The sequence below is a fragment of the Camelus dromedarius genome, chromosome 10 (genome assembly GCF_036321535.1).
Source record: "Camelus dromedarius isolate mCamDro1 chromosome 10, mCamDro1.pat, whole genome shotgun sequence".
Lineage (NCBI taxonomy): Eukaryota > Metazoa > Chordata > Mammalia > Artiodactyla > Camelidae > Camelus > Camelus dromedarius.
Window position 1 is genome coordinate 36,965,113 of NC_087445.1, and position 25,657 is coordinate 36,990,769.

The following is a 25,657-nucleotide window of genomic DNA, read 5'->3' on the forward strand; positions in this document are numbered from 1 at the left end:
TGCACTTTCTTGGGCAGTACATCCTATGAGTTGTGGGGGATGTTTGTGTAGGCATTTGAATCAGGTAGCCTAATGAACCATTCCTGTGATTACTGTTGAAATGCTGGATTTTCATCCTGACATGTTTACAAAATTCTCTTGACTCCATGCAAGTACAATGTTATTTCCTGTTCCTCTTTATTATTTATTTCTTTTTTGCTTGTTTCCATGATGCATGTTTTCTGGGATCTGTTTCTCATATGCCAAGTTACTTTCCTTTTATCACTGAAAACAGATGAGGATGTAATAACTATTATTTCCCTGGCCAGAAACCATTGCCTCCTTCTTTTAGACATAGTTCCCACCCATTTTGGCCACAAAGGTAGGTGTCTTTTCCAGGCTGGGTTAGTCATGGTACCTTACCCTCTAGCAACAGTGACAGGAGGTAGGCATGTGACAAGGCAGGCCAATTAGAATCCTTACTTTGGTTTTTTTCTCAACTGAAGCTGAGAGAGAGAAGCTCCCTTTCTCTCTCTGTAATGAGGTGAATCCAGAGTATCTGAGACTGAGTATCCCACTAGTGAAACTGATCAGAGTGAACGAAGCAGATAGTCCAGAGAGAAGAGAGCATGTCATGATGGTAGTTGAGGGCTTGGCTACAGTAGCTTTTAAGTTCAGTTTCATCATGCCCTGCTGTAAATCAACATACCCGTCCTGGATTTAAGCTAGCTGGGGACTGGTTTCTATCCATTGCATCTAATCATCTAATACAAAAGATCACCTTCTCTTGGACATCAAATTTCCTGAAGGAATGTCCATCCACAAAGAAAGACCCATCATAATTTTATCAATGGTAATGAAGGCTTTAAATTAGTTTTAAAATTTTATTTTGCAAGAATATATTCCATGGTGCCAGTTATTGGGATTAAAATATTACAGCCTTCCTGCTTGCCTTTACGGCCCTGGGGGCTTAATATATTTTAGGTCAATTAATCAACTTTAGAGGCAACTTCAAAAGATCTCTCTCTCAAGTATTATCTGCCTTTGAAACAGAATAAAAATCTCTCAAAATTTGATATTCATATTTGTTCACTGTCCTTAAAGGTATATGCTAGTTAATTAGTTATTCTTTTCACAATTTAGTGGCCTCAGAACTCTTTTAAAAGTGAGCAAGCCAGATGTGTGGGAACAGTTTTATAGGAAACATGGGTCAGTTTCTCATCCTCCCTCTCTTGTAAAATTCTTTCATCATCTATTTACAAAAAGTTCTATTAATGAAAAAAGCACGAATGGGTTCTTCATGTTACGTTTGTTTAGACTGATTAAAAGGTGGGTGGGGGGAGGAAGGCGTGTACTCCTGAGATTTAGGAACTGGTTTGACCCAAGAAAACCCAGCCAGTAAATACAGCAGCTGCGCTAATCTAATTTCTCAGGACTGTTTTCCTTCAGCTTGAATGTGACGTCTACTCAAAGGGTCAAAACAATCAAAGAGAAGAAACATTGTTCCCAAACACTCAATTTCATCTATTTCAAAGAAGTCTTAGCTTCCATACAAATACTGAAATATGTTAGAGTGAAGTGCAGAAACAGGACATTATGAGTGAGAACTGCAAGAATTTCTGTTTTTGAAGCTTAACTATCCAATTGGTTTGATATTAAGAGAGCTGATTCTGTCTCATTCTTTGAAATATCCTTTGGTTCTATTCTATAGAGGAGAGTACATACTGTAGTGATTAAGCATGTGTTCTCAGATGTCAGAATACCTGAGTTTTCATCTTGGCTCTGCTAGTAAAAACTGGTAGGTGATCTTGGGCACATTGTTTGGTCTTTTTTAAATTTGTAAACTGGAGATAGTAATAACAGAAATAATGCATATTATTTTTGTAAGGATTAAATGAGATAATGTGTGAAACACAATGTGGGTAGTTATCAGGAAATGTTAATGTGTTATTATTAGAATTGGAAAGAGGTAGTAGGGCTGTGGAGTCAGATAGCAGTTTGAATCCCTCCTTTGTTCCTGGCCCAGTTTCAGTTTCTTCAGTTGTTAAATGAAGACTCTAAAACTGATCTCATGGGTTTGTAATGATGACGGACAAGTCTGACATGGCATTTGGCATATAGTAAATGATAGCTATTACTGTTGTTTTTATTCTACGTAAGTGAGCTTTAGTACAAGGCTGAGAGAAGCACTGAGAAGTGGAATGTGAAGGAAAGGGGTTGGAATTTCATTAAGTGATCCTGGATCTGAAGACCAACTTGAATCATACTTGATCAGTATCATGTCCAGGTATGTCAGCAGCCTACAGTCCCTAGGTCACAGGGCAGAGTGAGTGACTTGGCTATTTAGTACTACACAGGGGCTCTCTGATGTTGTGGGGCTTTCAGTATAAGCACATCTGGGCATATTTTGTTAAGCTTCTGGCCTGGCAGTCCATCTGGCTCACTGATAATTTCTGTAGGCATATTTCACCTACCTTCTAGATCAGTGACTCAGTCACTGAATTATCTTAAAAGCCACATGAAAGAGAACAAAGCCCCCCAATATACTCATTTTCTACTTATTCTTGACTGATAAGTGAAGTCATTCATAAGTTTGAAAGTAGAAAAAATACAGTACATCTCTCTTGCTCACTCTATAGTAAGGTTTCACTCTCATCAAAACTGGGGATCATTATGGCATTATTAAAAAGATAGACATGAATTTTAAAATAATCTTCCTGCATTAGTGTGATTTTAGTTATTTCCAGTAGTTAAAGGCAACTCCATCTTTTAAGACTAATATATCTGGCTTGTTTGGGTCTTTCCACATTTTATTTATTAAAATAAGGTAAGAATCAATCAGAAAAACAACCAGATTATGTAACTGCCTATTGTAGTGGTTCTCAACAGAGGGCAATTTGCTCCACAGGCAACATATAGCAATGTCTGGAGACGTTTTTGTTGTCTTGTGTATGTATGTATGTATGTATGTATGTGTGTGTGTGTGTGTGTACATCCATGCACGAGTTACTGGCACCCAGCAGGTAGAGGCCAGTGATGTTGCTAAGTACCCTATGATGCACAGGACAGCCCTCCCCACCAAAGAATTATCTAGTCCATAACAGCAACAGTGTCAAGGTTGAGGAAACTTGGCCTAATTTTGCAGCTGTTATAGTTCTTTACTTTCATTGGGTCCATTTGAGAATATTTGAAAATCTCATAGAAGCTTGTCCTCTCTATCCAGGAAATTCATACATCCATACATTTATATATATAAATTGTGCGGAGAGCACACAGATCCTCACTCCTAAATCTCTTTCAGAGACTCTAAGTTGAGACTGTCTGCTTTTACATGTAGAAAATTTCACCACGATTTCAAATTCACTACTAAAGTACAAAGAAGATGATTTAAGAGGTAGTGTAATAGAGTAAAATACACATTTTTTTCCTAGTAAAAAAAAAATTCCCAAATGAACTGGGATTCAGTTTTGGGTAAGTTTAACTCAAGCTTACTGAATTCGAGTTTTTCTCCTCTAAAACGGGCTTTGTGACATTTGCCCTTAACAGTGCTGGTGTTATGCATACCAAGCTTTTGTACAAAAGGGTTAGGAATAGAGCAGAATAAGTATGCTCACTGATTTCCCCTTTTTTCATTGTACTTTAACAAACATAGCATGGACATGGTAACATGTGAGCTAGACACTATTGGACATTTAACATGTGTTATTTCTAATTATCACAATAACCTTCAACATGCATTTATTACTATTTGGAAATGGTAAATTGCATCTCAGAGAGGTTAAATAAATTGTTCAAGATCTCTCCTTTTAGATTCAAACTCCCTCTCTGTATGAGTTTGTCAGTGCTTTTGTAGGAAGTCTTGGCTGTTTAAGAGTCATTTTAGTAGCAGTACATACCTTCACACACAACAGCAATCATAAACGTTGATTTGGTGACTGAAAGGTAAGCAGCAATGAGGTAAATAGCAAAACTTGGGTGAGAGTGAAAGGACATCTGTTGACCAATTGTTCGACTGTTTCAACAGTTCATACAATGGAAGTGGAGTAGAGGATATCAGCAATGAGGTTTTTCAGTAAGAGGTGTTTGCCACAGTAAAATGGATATACTTGGCTTTTCCACATATGCCCTGAAAAGGTTAGGTAAGGAACACACTTAGAAAAGTAGGGTAACTGATAGAAAGCACCCAGCTTCTGGGCTTCAGGCTCTGATTCTTCCTCTGGGGAGTTTGGAGAGGGAACTGATTTACTTGTGTATTCCCAGGATCACACTGAGGCTGTCCTACCAGGCTCAGTCTTTAAGGAGAAAGTCTGGACACTAGTGTACGGTCAAGGAATATTGGAACAAATCCACAGCCATGTGTGGGGAAGCCTATCAGTTTGGCATTTGGGATTCTTTTTTTCTGAAGAATAAGGTAAGTAGGGGCATGATTCTGGAACTCAGATTTTAACAGACATCATTTTCCTGTAATGTAATGAAACACAGGATATATCGACAGAACTTAATGTTCAACTCAAATTCAGTCTAACTCAACTCAACTCAAATGGATAAACTATGTTTTTTCCCCTTTGTGTGGGGAGAGACATTGTAGAACTTCATTAAGACAAAAAGAATCTGTTAAAAATTTAGAGTGTAGATCAATACCATCTCCAATATCCAGCTACAATGTAACCTCCATATGAAGCTTTCCCTGACCAACCTCTTCTCTATGCTCTGTTGTATTTTATACACATCTCTGTTACAGTATTCTCACACTGAATGGTAATTCTCTCTTTCTCTCATCATCTATCTCACTGAATGAGTGTCTTTATATACTCAACGCCTACTTGGGTGCCTGGTACAAAATAGATGATGTTTATATATATTTGTCTAAGTGAATGAGTGAGTGATGGTTAATTCTCTAGTTATGTATATAGATGTAGTCAAACTTCTGAACACTCAAAAGGTATTAAAAAGGAAAACACCCCCAGAGCCATTTCAGACACTGACAACAGGTCAAAGTACATTATTTCTCTCTTTCTATTTTAACCATTCCTTCTCTGAGAACTTGTAACATGGAATCAGAGGACCCTGCTTACCATTTTTCCAATCATCATTACATATGGGCCCAAATACTTGTTCACGCCGAAGATGTCTAATAGACGAATGTACCAATAAATGATATTCACACAGTAGATGACTCTCCCATCACTCCTGAAGGGCTGGTCTTGGAGACGAAGGATCATTCCAACAGAGAACAGAAGGATGGCTATGAGGTCTGTGACATTCCAGTACTCCTGAAGCCACACCTTCACTTTTTGTAGCAACTTCCCTGGCTCTGACATCAGAATCTAAAAGGCAGGGAAGAGAGTGGGGTTAGGCCTGATTTCTGTCTATACTTTCAGCCCGGTTGGCAATCTGTTAGCTGACATCAGTAGCTTGTTTTGTCTCCCTGTATCTACTCAGGACTCTGATGGCCTAAGCTTAGCTCAGTGTATATAAACAGTAAGTTTAATCCTTTAGGTTGCCTTACAATTCCAAGACATACATTAGGGTTTTGCTATAAAATTACTGATTCCTAATACCCTGCAAATCTCTGAAATTCTCCATCTCTGAAAACGGTATCACCACATTGAGTTACTCAGGTCACTAACTTAGGAGAACGCCTTTATTCCTCTTTCACACTCATATCCTCTGCATCAACATGTCCTATCACCTTTATTTCTAAATACAACCTAATCCAACCACTTCTCACCACCTCCACTGTTGCCACTCTATCCTAAGCCCTATCACATCCACCAGAAGATTGCCACAGCCTCGAACTGGTATCCCTGCCGCCTTGTTGCCCACTCAGCTGTAATGTATTTGCTGAGAAGACAGAAAGATCTTTTCAAAGCCTAAGCCATGATCAGGTGGGGATTACACAGTTGCATGGCTAGGTAAAAATTCATCAAGCTGTTCCCTTATGAGCTGTTTATCTTCTTATAGGTGAATTATACCTCAGCTTAAAAAAGAGATGAGAGCTACATGAACAACTGCAAAAACTAAAGCAAATTATGGTAATTGAATATTTAAGCCTTCTGATGGCTTCCATGACAAATACAGAAAGATTCAAACTCCATACGGTGGCCTCATTTCCATCCCACTGTATTCTCCCCATTCTCCACCCTGAGGCTGTGGTGGTCTGCTCTTAAGCATAACAAATCCATTCTATACTCAGAACACTTGCACTTGCTCCTTCTGTTGGGCATTATCTTCTCCCAGATTTTTACATGCCTGGCTCCTTCTCACCCTCAAGGTCTCCACTCAAATTTCCCCTTCTGAGGAGGAACTTCCTTGACCACCCTCCCTCAGGGGTCTCCACATCCCCAAGTCACTTTCTAATACATTATCCTATTTTTTGAAGATTTCATCACTATGTGGAAATCTTCTGTGTGCATGTATATGGGCGTGTAGCTGTGTGCCTGTCTAGCCAGCCAGCTATCGCCTATCCACGCGCTCCTCTCGACAACCATCCATCTCTCTGGTCATCTAGGTCATCTATCATCTCTCTCCCCTACACTGTGAACTTGGAGGACAGACCCTTTGGTCCCCAGGGCCTGCTACACAACAGACCCTCAATAAATATTTGTTGACTGACTGACTTGCACAGACACCTCCTAGCAATTCTCCACTCTTGGATATCTTAACTGTGGGGAGGTACTCTGACTTATTTTAAATCTAGACGGGCCTTTTGCTAGCCCACACTCTGTGAAACACAGTCGGATAGTAGGAGTTGCCACCCATCCTGCCCAGGATGTGAGGAGCCTCGTGAGGTTATGTAGCAGGTCTACCTTCATGAATCATTTGTATTTACCTCTGAGATCTCCACCTCTTCAAGCCATTACCCACCCCTTTCCCGACTCAGGATCTCAAAGGAGAGGAGAGCACAGCCTGGGGACAGGTCTAATCTGCAGCTAATTATTGGAATCCTCACGGTCTCCTTAATGGCTTGCCTTGGCCTGAAATACTAAGGAAAGGAGGTCTTAGTAAGTCAGGACTAGGGCTTGGAAGGCTGAGCAAGACAACCAAGAGCCACCTGGCAGCCTCATTCTTTGCAGTGCCTCATTCATAAACCCTAGTCCTGAGCATGCATCGGGATCACCTGGAGGACTGGTGAAAACACATCAGATACTCAGATACTCTGGTGGCCCCCATCCTAGAGTTTTTGCTTCAGTATGCCTGAATGGGGCTTGTGGATTACATTTCCAACATGCTCCCAGGTCACACCAGTGACCACAGTTTGGGAGCCCCCGCCCTCCCGATGAGGAATTCCTGCAGCAGCTGCTGTGCTGACAGCTTCTCAGCCAGGCTCCACCTGAACTAGGCAAACCTTTGTGTGTGCACGTGCTGGGCGGTGGGGAATGCCTTGGCATTCCGCTAACCTTTGGCCCACACTTTTCTAAGGTTTATAGTATAACTTTTTTAACTAGTGAAAGTAATCTTGTGAAATCTCAACATAAAAAGAGATAAAAGCAGAATGGCTGGGGTGAAGCAGGAGTGAAAAAGGCACCTTCCCTTCTCCAGCCAGCTCTTAGGTGCCTCTCTTAGCAACTTGAGTTCTGAGAAGCAGCCCAGTTTGCAACCACTGGGGGAGTGGAAAAAGCGGTGGGCCTTGAGCCGGGTCAGTCCGATTTAAGATCAGGCTCTCCTTTCTTGCTGTGGGATGCAGAAAAATTGCTCAGTCCTGGAGTCGTAGTTCCCATACCTGTAAAGTGAGGATGTCCTCACAGCTGTGCCATTTACCCCATGGAGTTGCCGAGGGGAGGGGGCAGGCCCCAAATGAGAGAACGTCTACACGGCACCGTGAAAACAGTTACACGCAATTAAGGGATTACTGGGGCTTGTCTTGGTGACTATGCACAGAAATATGTGGTGCTGGGAAGGGGAGGGCAGAATGGGAAACCACAAAGCCCTCCTTGTATGTCCTTGGGAGGGCGTGGAAGCCTACAGACTGTTCCACGTTTCCAGGATCTTGCATCTGACGTCTCGAGGGCCTGCGTGCTGACTGTGAGGAGGCATGAGGCGGGAACTATGGGGTCCTCACCAGCTTGGCAGTTGAGCATTTGTGTCAGGGGTTCAGGGACATGGGGTGAGGGGGCAACTGGGCCACAGAGGAAGAGCTCAGAGACTCTGGTGGTCAGTGCCTCCCACCCCACAGCTTCCTACAGAACAGGGACTCTTCACTGACCCCCTCCTGACCCCAGGCTCCCGAGGCCTGCCCTCTCCGCTATTATATGCCGCCTCAGGAGAAATGGATATCCAGGCCTTGAGATTCCTGGCAGCTTGCCTGCTTGGCAGCCTCTTCCAGAACAGTCCGTGGAGTACAGACTGCTCCCTGTCTTCTTCCAGTGTAGTCCCTGGAGAGATTCCAGTCTCCCCGCTCAAGTCTTTCCCTTTTCTGCTTATCATGGGGAAGGAATATGCATCTGGGCTTTAAATCACAAAGCCAGGGAGCTGGCACTTCACAGCAACAGAGCCCTCAGCAGTAGTGGCCTCAGTTCTCAGAAAGCTACACAAAGACCAAAGTGAATTTATTACTGTTTTTCAGTTTACAGATGGAAAGGCGCAACACTGTTCAGGAAGTGGAAGGCACTATGAATGGGAAAAATCTAAGTGTAGACGACTAGCTGGAAGGAGGCAAAGGCATCCGTTAAAAAAAAAAAAATTCAGTCCCTTATAAACTGGGACTAGCGTACCCACCTCCATACTCTCAGGATGGGGGCATGGTGATTAGAATTTAAATATACCCCAAAGCAGTTTAAAAACTCAAGAGAAGGGCTCTAAATACACGTTTGTCTTTTTAAAAAATGATCCCAGTTCAATGGCATCTTTTTCTCTGGAGAACATTCTAGAGCTAAGCCCTAAGACAGGAAGACCCTTTTAACCTGTTTTAGTAACGAAGGCAAGGGTGGGCTTGTGGGTTTGTAGGAATCCTTTTTTCCTATGGAGCCCAATGTTTTCCCAGTCCCTCTAGTACAGCAAGCAGGGTAGTCCCAGAGCTCATGAGAATGTAGTGGACTTGACAGGGAGTAACTCTTACAGAAAAGGCCTCTCCTGCTGACTGTAGTTCCAGGGGGAAATGCAGAGGAATGTCACAGGCACAAGCCTGCCTCCCCTATGGGTTTGGGACTGGGATTTGGGAGCATGTTGGGCAGGGTTGCAGAGCCCTCTGGTGGATTATTGCTTGACTACATTCATCCTAAGGGCTCTGAATCTGACGGCCCCTGAGGCCAGCTTTGACTAAAGTCAGTCACAGGAGGGTGGCGTTTTGATGGCTCCTTTTCTGCGAGGGGGTTGGTGGGAAAATAGAGGGCCCTACCCTGTCAACCTGAAGGACAAGAAATACGCTCAATTTGCCTAGCGCTGGTGGCGAGGCTGGTGTCCAGCAGGTGCATAATAAATACTGAGAAGGAATAAATTAATGAATGAAAACATAGTTCCTCTTAGAGCTGCTGAAACGCATTTTTCAGAATCATAGTTATTGGTAGACTGTGTCCAAAGAGACCCAGAGTAAGGAACTGCAAAGGGAGTTAAAAATGGACAATTTGAAAATTTTAAAAAGATTTAAAAAATAATTAAAAGTCCTGTTTATTAGGACGAGGAAAGATGGGTGTAAACAGCGTTGAAGACAACTGGAGGGTTTCTTGGGGCAAGAGCTGTGCTAGCAGAAAACAGACTAGATCCCAAGCCATGTGTGGAGTTGACAACCCTATAAACACCCTGAAGCCTCCTAGGTTTGTCAGCAGCCGTCAAAGCCAAGTTCTTTATTTCTGTAGCAGCATTAGAGACACAGCTTCTGGCTTAATATGGATCCTGAGCCTTCCCCTCTCCCCTCCCTCCACAGATGCAACTAACCACTGTCTCTCTCCTCTGTTCTCTTTTGTGAAAGCAGTTACCTCTCTCATCTTTTCTATTCCCAGGGTGAAAATATAGGAAATGACGATCCATTCCTGGGTAGAAGGCCAGCGCTCCATCTTCACTAACACGATATAGTTGAAGAGCATCAAGTAGCCGATGTACGCCAGCTGTAAGGAAACACAATACAGTGCTCTGGCTGCGAAGACCCGGGAGCGCGGCAGGACAAAACAAGATCAGCAAGCAGGACTAGGAATTCATGACACAATGAACTTCCGAGTTCTCAATTACGAAAAGAACTTTAAAACACTTTAATATTTGAAATAATCTGATAAACAACCTTCCTTTTAATCCTTGCGTGGGTCTCTGAGTCCCAGGACTTTGCTTGTACCTATGTGTCATCATTTTGTTTTGCGTTTATCCCGTTTCTTGTGTTTTCCTGGCTAAAAAGGGAACCTCTTCTCTCAGGGTCTGTTCTTGCTCATGCATGAGCCTTGGGTCCTTGGACTAGGACAGCACAGTCGATTTTTGCCTAACGAATGCCAGGTAGATTAAATGTCTGTGAGAAGGGAAGGCAGACACATGCTACACTTGTAAATTAGTCAAACCAACATAAAAATAGCCTGGACTTTCTTGGAGCCCTACTTTAATTCTCTTCTGAGTTAGTGTCTTTTTTTTCTCCTATCTTAATGTGCTTGGCTTGGCAGTGCCCTGGGAGGGCTTTATGTTTTATCCCTGGACCATCTTCCAGCCCTATCCAAGCTGGGATATTCCCTTCCTGGTTTCTGTTTCTTTGAAGCAAAACCAGAGAAGACAAAGCAACTTACAAGGAAGAATCAATCTGCAAGGCCGATTGTGGCTTGGAGTGAGGTTTAATCCTCATGAGGCAACAGCACCCGAGGCTGAACCCTGATGGAACTGGTTGAGTAGCTGGGTGCCCAGAAAAACTCAGGGTTCAGGTTTGGTGATTGTCACTGGAGGGTTCAGGTATGTATGTCTAGATGAGTGGAATGTAGGAGGGCTGGTGAGGTTCTTATGTAAGGGGCTGAGGAGCCTCTGGAGAAAAGACTCACTCTAGGGGTAATGGCATGAAGCTAACTAAAGCTTTTCTAGGCAATGCTTCAAGTTGAGTAAAGTACTTGCTGGCTTTAGGGGCCTCGGGGGCTGAATAGGAACTAAGAGTGAGTTAATTCAAATGTGCACTCTTCAGAGTTTCGGTAACAAAGAACAGGACACAGTGCAGGCAGAAGGACTGAGGCCTTGAGAATTCTTGTGATAGTGTGACTCTCCTGGAGCCAGCTTAGACGGTAGAGAAAGATGCAGCCTGGCTGGGAGATAAAGGGGAACGAACGGCCCTGCAGAGCTAGAGAAACGCTGCTTCTTCTGCAGACGGGACCTCTTTCCTCTTCTCCTTTCCATCCCCCCTTTTCTTCTGTTTCCCCCCCCCCTTGCTTTTCTTCTGTTTTTCTCCTCCCCCTTTTCTTCTGTTTTCACCTCCCCTCTTCTTCCCTTTCTCCCTTTCCATTCCTTTCTTCTTTTTAAAATAAATGAATACATATATCTTAATATATCTTCTCAGACCCTATTATGTTGACAGATTTACAGGCACAACTATATAATTTCTCATCTCTTGAAGGGTGGGCGTATGTTGGAGCTCAGTGAGATAACGTACGAAAGTGAGAGGGCAGCTATGAAGGTGCTGGAGGGTCAGCAGCACCCTCCATCTGAGGGATTCCCGCTTGTCAAGGCACCGTCTTTTATTACTGTGTCTTAGTTCCTCCCTCTCCTCCTTCAGCATCATTAGCACGTTGTGAAAACCTCACCTGACAAGAGTCTACTCAAACTGAAATCGTGTAGGGTGGTGTTTAAAATGCAATTTGTTTCATATGGTTCCTATTTACCATTAGACACTTGCATCAACTCTCTAGGCCCTGTGAGTACTGTATTTTACAAAACACAAGGAAAGGACTTCAATGTTTAAATGCTAAAATACACCCTCAGTCTCCTTCTGACCTGAAATCCTTCTCTCTTTCTTTCTGGTTGCTTCCTTCTCTTTGTTGGATCAAATTTCGTTGCCTCTGGGGAAATGAATCTTGTTAACTGCCCAGCTTTTATCTTTTTACCCAATTCATTGCAAAACATTCCAAAGCACTATCTTTTCTTGTCATTTGTAGGCCCAGGGACACACACACACACACAATTCTTCCAGAACCTCTGCATTTTAATAGTGAAATAATGCCTTCAATCTGCCTCAGTCCTCTGAACGGGTCTATGTGCTTGTTTGGCAGAAGGATTAGTGTTTGGTGGGAGGAACGCAGATGGAAAGCCAGTGAAACCTGGATTTAAATTCTGACTCAAGTACTTCCACGCTGTATCATTTTGCATAAATCACTTCACCTGCCTGGGCTCCTTCTGTGAAATGGAGACGATTGTTACTCACCCTGTAGAGCTTTTGGAAGCGGGAGGGGAATATACCTCTATCTCCTGACACAGTACAGAGGCCCAGTGAATGGTGGCTGACATGATTTACACCTTTTTTTTCAAGGAATTTCTGTTCCTCTTGTCTCCTCTTACCTCAGTCTTTCCTTCCTCTTTACCTCCTGTTAACTATTTCTGCCTCTTTTTTAAAATTCTTTTTTCAAATTGACCTCATTGCTTATTCCTCCATGATTCCTGCCTGTTCTTTACAACACAGTTACTCTACAATGCTTTTCTTTTCATAATCAAGCTACAATATAGTATTTTGGGACAACTCTCAAAATATGGACTTCCAAAAATAGGGTTTTAAACATATTTAAATGGCAGAACAGAGGATTGGCTGCTGCCTTGGAAGCAACCTATATGAGAACTCGCTAACATTCATGAAGCCTTGCTTCATGGCATGCTTTAATGGTGTGTGTGTATGAATATATATTCACATATACACACATATATATTCCGTAAGCTTTAACAAGCTGTGTGTGGAATGCCATAGCTTTGAAAAGAAACATAATTTTATGATTTTTAAGTTAGTGTGAATCCTGTAAGAATTTGTATTTTATTTGCTTATATATTCTTTTTATAAATTTGCCATTAACTAAGATGCATGACTCCTAAAATATGAAACACAAGCACCAAAGCCTGTTGAAGCTACCTGGGGACTCCTGGTGGGCTCGGCCGTTCCTAACTTCTTCCCAGGCCTTTTCCTACTGCCACCAGAGAGTGGAGGGGCCCTGGTGTTACTAGAGAAAGGAGTCTGTTCCTGCTGGAGAAGCCCAGAGCACACCCTGTGTCCTCTGACCTGGCACAACTTTGCACCCTGAATTGGCATCCTCTCTAGCTAGGCACCTGAAACAGCCTCTCATCACAAACCAGCCTGGGAGCCAGCTGGATTCCTGCCTCCTTTCTTCTTGGAAGAGAAGAGGCTCCAACCTGCTCCTCTGGAAACTTGCTAGGATACAGAAGCAAGGTTTTGTGGAAATGAGGTGTGATCTACCTTTCAGAACCTTGGGAGTATAGAAGGGGATACTTTCGGAAATTAGAGTAGAAAATACTCTTACAGAAAAAAGCACAGCCAAAAGCAAATGGAACCTTTGATATAAAGCTGAATTTTATTTAAGCATCTCTGGGTATCTCTATTTACTTTTTTGAGGCCTGGGCCTTGTCAATATATATGGATTTCTGAAAATCATTGTGGAAACACAATTGGACATGACTGGAGCATCCACTCTGATGGGTTTGCCAAGGATAACTCAGTCAGCCACACAGAAGGAAGCTGGACAGACTGGCTCCACTTCTCAGAGAGGCAGCCTCACAAACTGCAGGAGATGATACAGGGAAGCACTGTGTTCCGAACTTCCCGGACCACGAGACTCATCTGGGAAGCTGGTTAAACACACAGCCTCTCGGGCTCCTCCCTGGAGATTTCATTTAGTGGGTCTGTGCTAGGGCCAGGAATTTGCATTTCTAACAAATCCCTTATCATCATGGAAGTTTTGGAAATACTGGGCGGAGAACTCAGCCATTTGCCTAGGGCAGTGGTTCTCATCTCTGGCTACTCATTTCAGCCACTTGGGAGCTCTGAAATATCCTGATGCCTGGACTGTGCCCCAGACCAATGATGTCAGAATCTCTAGGAACAGAATTCAGGTATTTTCTTTAATAGATTACACGGAACTTAGGTGTTGTGTGCTGTTTTTTTTAAAGCACTCCAGGTGATTCCAATGTGTAGCTAAGGCTGAGAACCACTGGCCAAGGCATTCGTGATTTTAAAACATTCTTGGCTAATAAACTGCCTCAGGTAAATAAATGGGGACTAGAGGAATCATGGAAATAAAATTAATACTGAACACAGATAAAGAAAAAAAGAGATGCGTTGTAAGGATAAGAGAAGTGAGTACTCTATTTGTAAAGGTGATAGATAATTCTTGATACTACTACTTCTACTACTACTACTGGTTTCTTTTATGCTCTAGATCAGGAGTCTGTAAACGTTTTCTCTAAAGGACCAGACAGTTTTTAAGGCTTTGTGGTCCAGGTGGTTTTTATCACAAGTAATTAACTCAACTGTTGTAGCACAAAAACAGTCAGATTATAGGTAAATGAATGAGTCTGGCTTGTTCCAATAAAACTTTATTGATGCACACTGAAATGTGAATTTCATGTAATTTTCCTGTGTCACAAATTAATCTCCCTTAAATTTTATTTCAACTCTTAAAGCTCACAGGCCACAGTAACGGGCAGTGGGCAGACTTTGCCCAGGAGCTGTGGTTCGCCCACCTCTGTCCTAGGCCGAGGCAATTAAGGCAGTCTAATATTAGAGAAAGGACAGAGCTGGGTGTAAAACGTTATCCTGATAGAAATGCTAGTTTAGAAAATGTATATATAAAGCGTGTAGAACAGTGCCTTGAAGAAGGTGTTCAAAAAGTGAAATTTTATTATTGCTGAGTGGGGGATGAATAAAACACTGACTATTGCTCTGCAATGGGACCAGCCTAGGAATAACAACAGTTCCATTTACATTGAGCTTGTATGTTCCAGGCACTGTTCTAAGTTCCTTACATATTTTAACACATTTAATCTCTACCCAGCCTTATAAAGTAGGTACTATTATTATCCCCATCTTAAGAAAACTGGAAACAGAGTGCTACAGTAACTTGCTTGAGGTTGCATAACAATAAAGAGGCCCAGAAAGGATTTCTACTTAGGCTACCTGACTCCACAAAGTCTGTGCTTGCCACCACTCAGTTGTTATCAGCAAGGTAAATAAATGTATATCTGCACACAATATATACATAGAAATGATATTTGCATGTCTTAGTTATCTTTTGGGGGGAGAAATTTTTCTTTTTTTAATTTTAATAAATTAAAATTTTTCCTTCACTAAAAGAAATCTTATCTGAACTTTGATAATTTCCCATCCTCTTTCAAGACAATACTTGAAAGCAGTGGTTTTCAACTTGTGGCAGTTTGACCCCACAAGGCAACATCTGGCAACGTCTGGAGACATTTCGGTTATCACACTTGGGGGTTGGAGACTGCTACTGGCATCTAGTAGACAGAGGCCAGGGACGCTAAGCATTCTACAAGGCACAGGACAGCCCCCTCAGAAAAACTACTCTGCTCCAAATGTCAGCAGTGCTGAGGCTAGAAAAACCTCGCTTAGAGCCAGCGTTGAGTTGTTAGCCTACAGGACCTCATCTGGTCATTTGCATCATCTCAGCTTCAGACTCGGATTATCCTGTTGCTGACTTAAGTGACTGGTGTGTAGCTGGTTGTGACAAAGGTCAAAAGCACAGATGCACTGTCTTTTATCTGGCACAGCTCCACTGTAGCTGGAGAGCAGTAGAGATGACCTGGGTCAAAGCTCACCCAAAGCTTAAAATATCATGAAAAATAGAGGCAGAAAACCAACCGTTGAGCCATTTCTACCAAATCAGGAGGCTATTTCAGGAATAATCCTTCATCTTGTGGGCAGAAAATATTTGCAGGGTGTGCTTACTGAACAATATTTGCTGTGATTGTAGGTTGCTTTGCGTGGTTTCTGCTGCTTTGGTTTGCATGTTTAACTGTGTCAGAGCAAGAGAGGTGGTTTGATGACACCACCAGATTGGGAGTAATTACACACTTCTGCTACCCATCTTTATGGGGCTCCTCCTAACACTCTGCTCAGCCCTTGCCCACCAAATGTTCCCCCAGACCCAGGCCTGGCATCTAAAATGGAAAACTCTGATCCAGCACTCATCCATCCAGAACAGGGAAGCGTTCTGTCTAGGACCTCTATTTCCCTTCTAGACTAGACTCATACTCATCTCACCTCTATTTCTGTTAGTTCTCACTTTTATCATTGCCTTTGTTTTCTGCGAGGAGGAGAAATGTAGAAGCTGTGGAAATTGCCTCACAAACTACAAGTCTTGCAAAGCTACAGGAAAAAGCAAGGTCAAAGTGCTGTTATTCCTGCCTGTGTTGTCTTTATATTATGAGGAAACCACCCAGGTGCATGAGAAACCGACGTTAGCTCTTTGTGGCCATCCATTATAAAGAAGAAAAGGAAAGATGCTTACAGTGTAGAACCAGAACTTCACAATGGGTGCATTGTAGAATTCATAGATTTTTCTGCCCAGGGGGATTAACCGGTGTCTGCTCTGAACTTCCTCTTCATCCTTCTTCCTGGAGGACTCCCCGTTGCTTCGTCCCAACATTGCCTACAGTGGAAGAGAAGGGATACCATCACAGCAGGGTTCTGGAGAGCATGGAGGTCAATGTGCTCATTCTACAGATGGGGAAAGCATGTTCATAGAACCTAAGAGCTTTGTTTAGGGCCCCCAGAGATTCAGAGGCTGCACCTTCCCTAAGTGTGCATTTGCACTACACAAAGAATCTGTGTACACTCTGCCTGCGATGAAAGGCCTTAGGGATACTTCTTGATCATGCTCTTCTCTTTCACCCTGGAACCTCTGGAGGCTGTGGTGATGGAAGATACCCAGAGTTCTGAGAGGGAGAAAGAGCATAACCTGGAAAGACCAGGAATTTGCCTTTCCTCCCAACCCCTCTCTCCCTCTGTATATTGTAAGACAGGCAGATCTGGGTTCAAATTCTTTCTCTACTCATATTAATTACTCTTAAATCAAAGGTGAATTGACTAGTAATACCTAATTTAGCCAACGGTTATGAATATTCAAGACGTTAAGTTATCTGAAGTGCCTGGAACTTAGGAACGCCTACCCAACCCTTAGGTATGTGCCTTGGTTCCTGGATTTCAAACCCCATAAAGCCTGAATTACTGCTGGTGTTAGTCTGGTGATTCTAGTGACTCCTGGGCACACTGCCTCCTTCTGCATGGAAGAGTCGGTCAGATGGGACTAGAGAAGTCATATCTGACCTGGTAAGGCCCTCATCTCCAAGTTGTTGGAGACTAACTTAAGAATTCAGTTATTTCCTTCTCATTCCTGACTACAGCAGCAGCGGCAGCAACAATGATTAAACATCACAAAAAAGGCAGAATTTGAGAAAAGGCAGGCTCATGCCTGCCTGGGTGGCAAATGACAGGATGGATGCCCCAAAGATGGCTGAGGATCCTAATGGTGAAGACTTCCTGGTGCTGGGTCACTCAGAAATGGGACTGAGTCCTAGCCTGGGCACTTAGAACCTGTGGCACCTTGGACAAGTCTTTTAACCTAAGACTTAGTTTCGTTAACTGTAAAATAAGGGTAGTCACAGCACCTGATATAGGGTTGGTCTACAATCAGTTAGCACCTGGCACTCCATAAGTGCTCAGTAAACGTTAGGTGGTCCTTAAAGTGAACTAAAACTTCCTCAGATATTCTTGACTGAAATGATCTAGTTGGGATCTCTCACCAGACAAAAAAAACAGTGTGATATTAGGAGTCTATTACAGCATAATTTCTTGGCTTTAGTTCTTTTTATATTGTTCTAAGACAAGGTTAGTTCTACAATGTTCAGGAAATGAAATTTTTATTAAGTATGAGAACAGAGTAAAACCTTAAAACTGCTCAGAAATTGACAAGGACAGGAAAAAGTACTGGGGATATGGGTTTAAAGTTGAGAATCTAATTACCAAAATAATTTATCTTGAAGATGAGAACAGAAACAATCGCTAAATAAGTCTGCTTTCAAACTGCCTTACCTAAAATAGAATTAATATATTTGTATATGTGTCATTGCCTCAAATATCCACTTCACTCAAATATGTAACAATCACAAATAATTTACCTGTAACCATAGGATTTCTGGAGAAGGTAACTTCTATTTCTTTATGGACCCTTTGGCAGGTAAAGTACCTTTAATTAATGAATAGACAAGGTTCCACACTATGGCCTACCTGAGAATTAATTTTTATCAGTGAGCTGAGTCAATCTTCATGATGGATATAGCACTCTAGACAGCAACAGGGTTCTATAAATATCGATCACTGACCTCAGGAAACTCTGAAATTACATGATATTTGCCTTCTATGATTTATAATCTATGTAACATTATCCTACTTCTGTTCTGCTTATTTATATGCTCAATAATACAAGACCATTTGGGTACACAACAAGAGGAGAGCAAAGGCAGCTTGGAGAGTGGCATCTTGGGATACCCTCTAGGGATAGTGGCTTTCCCAACAGTTATAACAATGCCCTGGGTCTGTGGATGTTTTGGGACTTTATTGGGCAAAATTCAGGACATGTACCTGGCCAGGCACGTAAAACAAAAGCAAAAGCACAATCTGTTTTGCCTTTATTATTCAAAAATATTCCAAAAATGAGTGCATTTTTAAGAGGCTTGCCTTTCATGGTTTTAAGTAAAGCATTTTCGACATTTCATTAATTCTGGCCTAAGCAGCTTAACTTGCTGATTTTGTTGATTTCTTTTCCCAGTAGTCAAACATTTCCTTTGCCTACATTTCTTAAAACAGATTGTAACAGGGTCAAATACAAAACTGGACAATATGGATTTCAGAATCTTTGCTGGCTGGACACAGACGTCACATCTGGGAAAGATCCTCTGAGGTGAACTAAGCTATTAAAGGCTACTAAAGTGAAACAAACTGAGGCTGGTATTCCACATAAAATTTTGGAAGGACCAAGGGAAAATGTCCCATTCCAAGAAAGGATATATTGGCTTAACACAGACGCTCAAATATCAATCCTCTGAAAGGAGTGGAGTTGTCAACAAGCTGCATTCTCCAATCCTGTCCTGGGTGAGCCGAGACCAGTGGTCCAGCAGTAACAGAATTTGTCATTAGGATCAAAGGAAGCTCTACTTTAAAAACAACTGCCATCCAACCCTGACTTTTCCAGCCCGTAAGTCCCTTCCTTCCTTTCCTCCACCCTTCTGTATCAGCCGGTGCAGAATCAGCTCAGGCAGAAATGATGTGGTGTCTTCTACTTGGGTTCTCAGTAGACAGTGTCAGGGTTTAGTCTCTGGGAAGCAGATTTTGCTTTCAATCCACAGATGTATATTTTATGGTGGCTTCTTGAAGGATCAGATCCTCAAAACTCTGGACTGAGCAGGAGTGGGAGCTGCTTCTTTTCTTTTCTTCCTTGAGACCCAACCAGAAAGAATACTGCTTATCTTCTGGCTACTTTCTTAGGATCCTTCTGTGAGCATCCCTGGGATGTTCGCCAATGTCAGGGCTGTGTCATACTTGACACAGGGGGCCCAGACATCACGTTCGGATTCCCTCTACTATGTGGTGGACCAAACCAGCTGAGCACCTACATTTGAGACTAGGGAGAAATTCTTTGCATCCCTTAGCTTTATCAGGTAAAAGCATGGCCAATGGAGTCTGCATGCCCGGGTTCTAATTCCAGCTTTGCCACTAACTGACTGGGTAACCGTGGGCAGTTTAACCTGGGTCTCAGCTTCCTCATCTGTAAAATGGGATAACAATAGTACCTATTTTGTGGGATTGTTGTGAGGAGTCCATGAGTAAGTATATATAAAGCACTTAGCACCATTATAACAATATTAGCAAACATTTATCAAGCCTTACCATGTGCTAGACACCACTCTACCTTTGTTTACATGTACTTGTGAGGTAGTAATAATAATAATGTTACTATTCCCATGTTAGAGGTAAAGAAACTGTGCCTGAGGTCCCACAGTGATTAGGTTATGGGGCAGGATTCTGGCTCCAGAGTGAATACTCTTTAACCCTCTGCTGAAGTAGTCAATAAAGATTTGGTATTACTATGACCAATGTTTCTGCTAATGATCAAAATAGTATTTCCTACCCTTGAGGGGGTTCAGAGGCTAAAATTATGGTAAGATCTTTAGGGAAGACAGTTATCTGATCCTATCATAGTAGGAAGCTGACTCCTCCATTGATTATATAAGGTCCTGAAACTGAAAGCAAACATTGGATTTAAACTCAGTGAGTCAAAAGCTGTGAATAACTAACCAATCCAAAGAACGGTCTGATGCATATATCCTGCTGTACTTGGGGCTGGAAATGTGCCTGCAAATAGCTCTTTAGGAAGGACCTACTTACTAGAAAGAAGTAGCACTTATCTGGAGGAAAGACAATTCGCAGGACAATCCCACTAGGATAATAATGCAAAGGCCTTTGTCACCTGAGCAAAACCAATTTTTGTTTTCTCCTGCTATGACTTCTTCTGGGTCATCATGGTCATTGGTCAGCGTGGTGGGGAGGGTGGGGGATATCCAGGAAGCCCTGTGGAGTTGTTGTCTGATGTCTCCAAAGCTTTAAAGCTCTGTTTGTCCCTTTAACAGCATGCAATATTTTTAGACTTTGGATACAATCCAGTGGCAGTCACGCTGCTCTGGCGGGGGCTGTGGGAAGCTGTCCCATGCCCAGCTGCCCCGTTCCCCCTACAGAACAAAGCATCCCTGCTCTATAATTATACCAGGAAGAGCTAATAAAAGCCTTCCATACAAACCTCAAAATTCAATTAGTCCTGCATTTGTGAGCCTAACCTCGAAGACAGAAAAAGGCTTAGCTTCTGATCAGCACATCAGTTCCAGCTCAGTGAAGCCGGCTGCTCCCAAATCAAATTCCCTTTCCATCTTCGTGTGCTAAGACTGCCACATTACCTGGTTGTTTATAAAGCATCGTCTGTTTGGAACATACAGGGTGTCTCACTTTTGAATTTCACTGGGTTGTTCAGTGCCACTGACCCTGGCTGAAGGATTTCACATAGAATTAGTCCCTATAGTTATGTTATTTGTGCAGAGAGGCCACTTTTATAACATCTTGGTCTCAAAACTTAAATGAAAGCACCTGCTGGGAGACTGGCCTCAAGAGTTATTAAATCTTGAGCCATATTAACAGGAGAGCTGGATTAGGGAGTCTCTCCCCTCGGATAATAACTGCATAGTTTTTTCTTACTGTCAGTTCCATGTCCTCCTCGTCTTTTTCCTTTGTGGGCTTCTCTGGTTCTTCCTGCTCCTTCTCTTGGAGGTGGATTTCCTGGGCCTGAGTCATATAGGGCATATCATCTTTGTTCTTGAACTCCAAGCTGAGAATTGAAGGAGGAAGTAGAATTCCCAGAATTACCTAAAGTAATAATAATGATAATAATAATAATCACATTTAAAGGATTAAGATAAGGGTGGTAGCTTAGAGTCAGAGAGCCTGGGGTGTGAGGTCTGTGTGTGTGTGTTCACGTGTGGGTGGATGCGTGTTGGGTGTGCCCTGAGTGAGGACCTGCATATTTGAACCGCTAAGCACATCCATGCTAAGGGAGTCACTTCTGCCCACGCTGGAACTGTTAATGCTCAGTAGCTCAGTCTGATTTTGGAGAAAGCAAGCATCTTACCCAAATACATCTCACCCAATTAACACCTACTATGCATGGGGGAAACTGAGGAAAACGACCCTATTTAAGGCAAAAGTGGTAAAGAATTCAGATTCCCATTTAGCCATTTGATAGCTCTTAACTTTGTGAAATCAATTCATACATATGTCCACTGGCATTCAGTTGCTAATGTGCCAAGTGGAGTTGATTATGTGTCATGTGGCTATCTTTGTAAAAAATACTGTCCAAAGTTGACCTTGAGAAAGTCCACGTTGGAAAGCATGTTACTCATTTTGGAGAGATTCCCCCTCAGCATTTGCTGCTGTCCAACAGAAACAGAAACACACACACATACACATGCTGTTATCACTATGAAAATCCCCCTGCACAAATGCCCTAGGAGGCCTAGCACTATATTTCTCTCATGTATAAACAACATGCTTAAGTCTCCATGTGATGATACTAAATTCACTGGCTTTTCTCATGAGAGGGCAATAATCTCATTCTCCCTTGGCAGGGACCAAGTGCATTTCTAAATGTTAATACTGACATCTGACTTGTGTTCCCCAAATCCTCTCCCACCTCTTCCCTCAATCCTAAAATGGTTCTGTGTATAAGGCTTCTGAATATGAACCTCCTTGAAGAAAGTATACCAAAATGACGAGCTAAAAGAGGTCATGAAGGGTAAGTAAAAATTATCCTCAAGTAATGAGGCAAGAACAGCCTGTGCTCAAGTGCCCAGGGACTTGAGAGCAGCTAAGGGAAAAGGAAGAGTGGTGACCTGACTCAGGGTGCCTGGCAGGCCTGGGAAGGCTCAGGTGGCATGCCTGGCAGCCTTTAGGGGACATGACACCCTGTCCTCAGAGCTGAGAGCCAGGCTTGGCGGTCATCAGCAGAGCGGTGATGGAATGCCCATGACCTACTTCACGGAATCCTTCTGTGACTCTGGGCCAAGAGCCCACAGAAAAGGTGGGATGTGGGGTTGGGATGCTGGTTCAATCAGGGTGACCTCAGCAGACTGCTCTGGGCTGGTGGCCCTTCTGCTTTGGGCTGACCTCAGAGTTACTTAGATCGGGTAGTTCTAGGTAATTATGAGCCTGGCTGGCTTCAGGTGGAACAGCCACAAACTGTAAACAGACAAAGCATTTTAAAACATTTTTTCAATCTTCCCCTCCCATTTTTTGTCTCTTTTTAAAACTTTTATCAGTTTTAATGTTTTCTTTGTAAAACACTGAAGAAAACATACAAAATCAAAAGCCACTCATTATCCTACTTCTTGTATTTTCAACCCCAGGGATAACCACTACAAACAGTTTACTGTATATTCTTTCTGTTTTTCTTAAACTATGAAGTTTTATATATATATATAACTGAGAATTGCATGGACATGCTTAAAAAAGAAAAATGGACTCAGGCCCTACATATGCCTGAAGAAGAGATCAGGATATCTAGCAACAACTTTACATATAAATCTATCTCATTTTTATTTCGGTTCAGGCTCGCATGCAGGTAAAAGGTTGCCTGAGTTTCTCCTGGGGCAGCATGGCTTGTGCCAGAGTAAATGGTACCTCCTGTGGTACCCGTGTGTGACCAACACCTTTGGAGAAACATTCATATCTAGGCATGATTTAGCAGAAATTGAGGCAAGCCCTCATCTCTGTATTAAAAAGAAAAAACTCACTATATAGAAGATTCTGATGCACAGTTGGGGCTCAGAACCACCCTGCTGAGATAAGAGAATGCCTAACACCACTGCAGATTTGGCTTGGAAAACTCCGAGCAACCCTCTGGTCCTCATAGCCAAAAGGGCCTTCTGGGAGCGCTGACCTTGAGGCCTGAGTTCTTGCGCATCCGGAGCCGCCCCATCCACATGTCTGTGAGCAACATCTGGCTGCACGTGTGCGCGATGAAATCACGGTGCTTGGCAGCCACTGCGAGCTGCAGGCATGTGGCATTGCTCCAGTTCTTTAGTTCATATGTCAGCAGTTTCATGGCCAGCTGCTCATCCTGCTTGTAGGACTGGTCCAGAAGCTCCACGGCCAGCTGGCCAAAGTCCCTGAAAGAGAGAATGAAGTGCTGTCTTTTGGCCATCTTGGAAACTTAGCTGAAGAAAGTGGGGACCCATTGGCCAAGCCATAAAGGGTGGTTGCTATGTGCTCTAGCTGTTTCTTATGGGGTCTAGTTTGTTTATTCATTCATCCAGCCAACCCCCGTGAATCATTTACTGTGTGCCACATACCATGTTTAGAACTGAGGGTGTATGGTCCCTGTATTCAAGGCCCCCAGTTGAAGGAATATGGATGGGGAAGCAGACTCAAAAGATCAGAGTGCAGTGTGTTGTCTTCTTAAATGTGACAGACCTCAGATCATAGCTGAGCCTTGTCAACCACAAGTGTGTGATCTTGGAGAAGTTACTTAAAGTCTCAGAGTCTCATTTTCTTCAGGTGTAAAACATGCATCATAAGGGGACCTACCTCTTGGGGCAGTTGAAAGGATGAAATGAAATCTATGCATCTGTAGGTACCTCTGTATCTAGCACCATGCACCATAAATGTTAATTATTTGTGTCCACCCTCTGTGTGCACTATTGGGGTGATAACTGTCTCCCCTTAAAGTACTGGGTAGCTCAGACAACAGTAGTTGGGGTCCACCTTCCCTTCTCTTCCCCTGACCTCCCCATTTGCTGGGCTGTCCAACCTGGAGTTGTGGTTCAGCTCCTGGGAGATGTCATCGACCATGTCATTTTCGGAAGCCTCATGAGCCATGGCTTTGCAGAGCTTGCAGGCCACCAGGGCCTTGGCCATGGCCTCCTCACCATGCTGCCAGAAGAAGAGGGCCATCTTCTGCCGTTTCATCAGGACAGCCCACACCATCAGCTCATGGAAAGGGAAAGGGAAGTGGTTGATCTCTGGGTCATCCAAGTCAATGTCCACCTCTTCTTCACGCTTCTTGGTTGTCTTCCTTCCTCGCCTCAAGGGAACATCATCCTGTAATTTTAGGGAAAAGGCACAGAGTTTGAGTTAGAAATGAATTGCTTCAATTCAGTAAATAGTTACTGTATCTACCACTGGCCCAGCTCTGGGATAGATACAGAAGTGAACCATGGTATCCCATACATGCCTAACTTTAAAACAAGTTACAATAACTGCATAAGCACAGTTCTATGGGAACATGTCAGTGTTACACTTTAATTTGTTTTTGAGTATCTTTAATGGGTCCCCCCCCTTTTTTTTTTAACTTTTGCCCATTTTTTCCTGTACAGGTAGGGTTATTTGTACCTCATGGTGGACAACACTATCTCTTCCGGTGAAAGGACAAGGACATCCTATACTCACATTTGCATATTTGACAATAACCACGTGAACAAAAGATGGGAGACAAGCTGTCTCAAGTTTCTGCATACTTCATTAGATACGTTTGTGAAGAATTTCTCGACTTTGGATCTGTTGCCATTTGTAAACATTCATGAGTAGATTTCATTTACTGGAATTTATTTGCTTCCTTGGCTTTCAAGTTAGGATTTTTTTTTCAAACAGGATTTATTTTCCTGTTTGCAATACTAACATAACCTCATGATAGAATTTTTAAAGCTACTGTAAACCTGCCCCCTTGATACTGGGAAAAATTTCACTTTTCTTATTTTAGAATCATGTACTGAGCCCTACCACTGGAATGAACTTATATACTTTAAAAAATATGTAATAAAGAGAATAAATAATTGACACTGATAATTCGAGCAAACACTTACCTCCATTCCTAGCAGTTTCAAGGCTTTGGGCTGTTAAAAAAAATGTTATACACAAAGTTAGACCTTTCTTTATAGAGGTAAGAAAAGAATCCCACTATATCTTAAACAGGTAATGGAATGAATCTATTGTACCATATAGCATTTATTCATTTCACTAAATAAAACACCCTAAGGGGGAACCTATTTATAGAATTTCTAAGAGAATTAGGGATATACTGATTTTAGAATTACAGAAAATTAGGAAACTGGAGAGGCATAATGAGATTTCCCAAGGGTAGAGCCTGCAGGCTTATTATCTCTTTTGTGGACCAAG

At 42.6% G+C, this 25,657-nt stretch overlaps 1 protein-coding gene across 1 annotated transcript in view; it reads right to left on the reverse strand.

The window, feature by feature from the left end:
* The window catches only part of TRPM3 (transient receptor potential cation channel subfamily M member 3), a 724,277-nt gene that overhangs the window by 57,434 nt on the left and 641,186 nt on the right, over window positions 1–25,657 (reverse strand). Inside the window, exons 16-22 of the mRNA XM_064490266.1 lie at window positions 25,345–25,374; window positions 24,294–24,583; window positions 23,424–23,652; window positions 21,188–21,355; window positions 16,395–16,535; window positions 9,894–10,022; window positions 5,055–5,306 (exon numbers count right to left, since the gene is read on the reverse strand). Of these exons, the coding sequence (XP_064346336.1) occupies window positions 5,055–5,306; window positions 9,894–10,022; window positions 16,395–16,535; window positions 21,188–21,355; window positions 23,424–23,652; window positions 24,294–24,583; window positions 25,345–25,374 (1,239 nt within the window). The remainder of the gene's footprint in view (window positions 1–5,054; window positions 5,307–9,893; window positions 10,023–16,394; window positions 16,536–21,187; window positions 21,356–23,423; window positions 23,653–24,293; window positions 24,584–25,344; window positions 25,375–25,657) is intronic.